The sequence below is a fragment of the Onychostruthus taczanowskii genome, unplaced genomic scaffold (assembly GCF_017590055.1).
Source record: "Onychostruthus taczanowskii isolate IOZ18803 unplaced genomic scaffold, ASM1759005v1 scaffold3144, whole genome shotgun sequence".
Classification (NCBI taxonomy): domain Eukaryota; kingdom Metazoa; phylum Chordata; class Aves; order Passeriformes; family Passeridae; genus Onychostruthus; species Onychostruthus taczanowskii.
The window spans coordinates 1-1,020 of record NW_024500511.1 but is presented as its reverse complement, the minus strand read 5'-3'; the positions used below and the strand labels follow the sequence as shown (position 1 = coordinate 1,020).

The 1,020-nt window shown below is 70.8% G+C and overlaps 1 protein-coding gene across 1 annotated transcript; it reads left to right on the top strand.

Annotated features, from left to right (window-relative positions):
* Positions 1-61: 61 nt before the first annotated feature.
* LOC121338730 (neuronal-glial cell adhesion molecule-like) lies at positions 62-1,010 on the top strand (the record flags this gene model as incomplete). The annotated part of the gene is made up of 2 exons (XM_041409928.1): positions 62-228; positions 851-1,010. Coding segments are annotated over 2 exons (327 nt in total), but the record flags the coding sequence as incomplete, so codon positions are not given.
* Between the last annotated feature and the right edge of the window lie 10 nt (positions 1,011-1,020).

Below are 1,020 nucleotides of genomic sequence, written 5' to 3'. Positions count from 1 at the left end.
CAACCCCCCCCCGAGGTGCCGCGGCGCCCCCGGCCCCGCTCCGAGCGCGGTGTCCCCCCAGGCTGAGCCCCTCGCTGGAGCCGGCCCTGCAGGACGATCGCGCCTTCGCCTTCACCAACGGCTCGCTGCGCCTGGGCCCCGCGGCGCGGGGGGACGCGGGGGTCTTCACCTGCCGCGCGCACAACGCCCACAGCAACGCCAGCGTCACCGCCCGCCTGGACGTCAGGGGTCAGCGACCCCCGGGACCCCCTGAGCCCGACCCGGGACCCCCGAGTTCAGCCCGGGACCCCTGAGTCCAGCCCGGGAACCCCGGGACCCCCCCTGAACCCGGACCGGGACCCCCGGGATCCCCCCGAGTCCAGCTCGGGACCCCCCACCGGGTCCAGCCCGGGACCCCCATGAGCCCCTGAGCTCAGCCCGGGACCCCCTGAGCCTGGCCCAGGACCCCCGAGATCAGCCCAAGATTTCCTGAACCCAGCCCAGGACACCCCAAACCCTTCCTGGGACCCCCAAATCCTCCCCAAACTATTCCCGGGACCCCCAAATCCTGTCCAAACCCATCCTGGGACCCCCAAATTCCCCCCAAATCCTCCCCAAACCCATCCTGGGACCCCCAAATTCCCCCCAAATCCTCCCCAAACCCTTCCTGGCCCAGCCCAGGACACCCCAAACCCTTCCTGGGACCCCCAAATCCTCCCCAAACTATTCCCGGGACCCCCAAATCCTGTCCAAACCCATCCTGGGACCCCCAAATTCCCCTCAAACCCTCCCCAAACCCATCCTGGGCCCCCCCCGAAGCCCCCCAAACCCCCCCGAGACCCCCAAATCTCGCCGTTCCCCCCTCCCCCAGCGGCCACCCGGATCGAGGTGCCCCCCCAGAGTGTCACAGCCAAGAAGGGCGAGACGGTGACATTCACCTGCGGGGCCACCTTCGACCCCGGCCTGGAGCCCCGCGGGCTGCTCTGGCTGCGGGACGGGACCCCCGTGCTCGAGAGCCCCGACAGCGACAAGTGAGGGCTG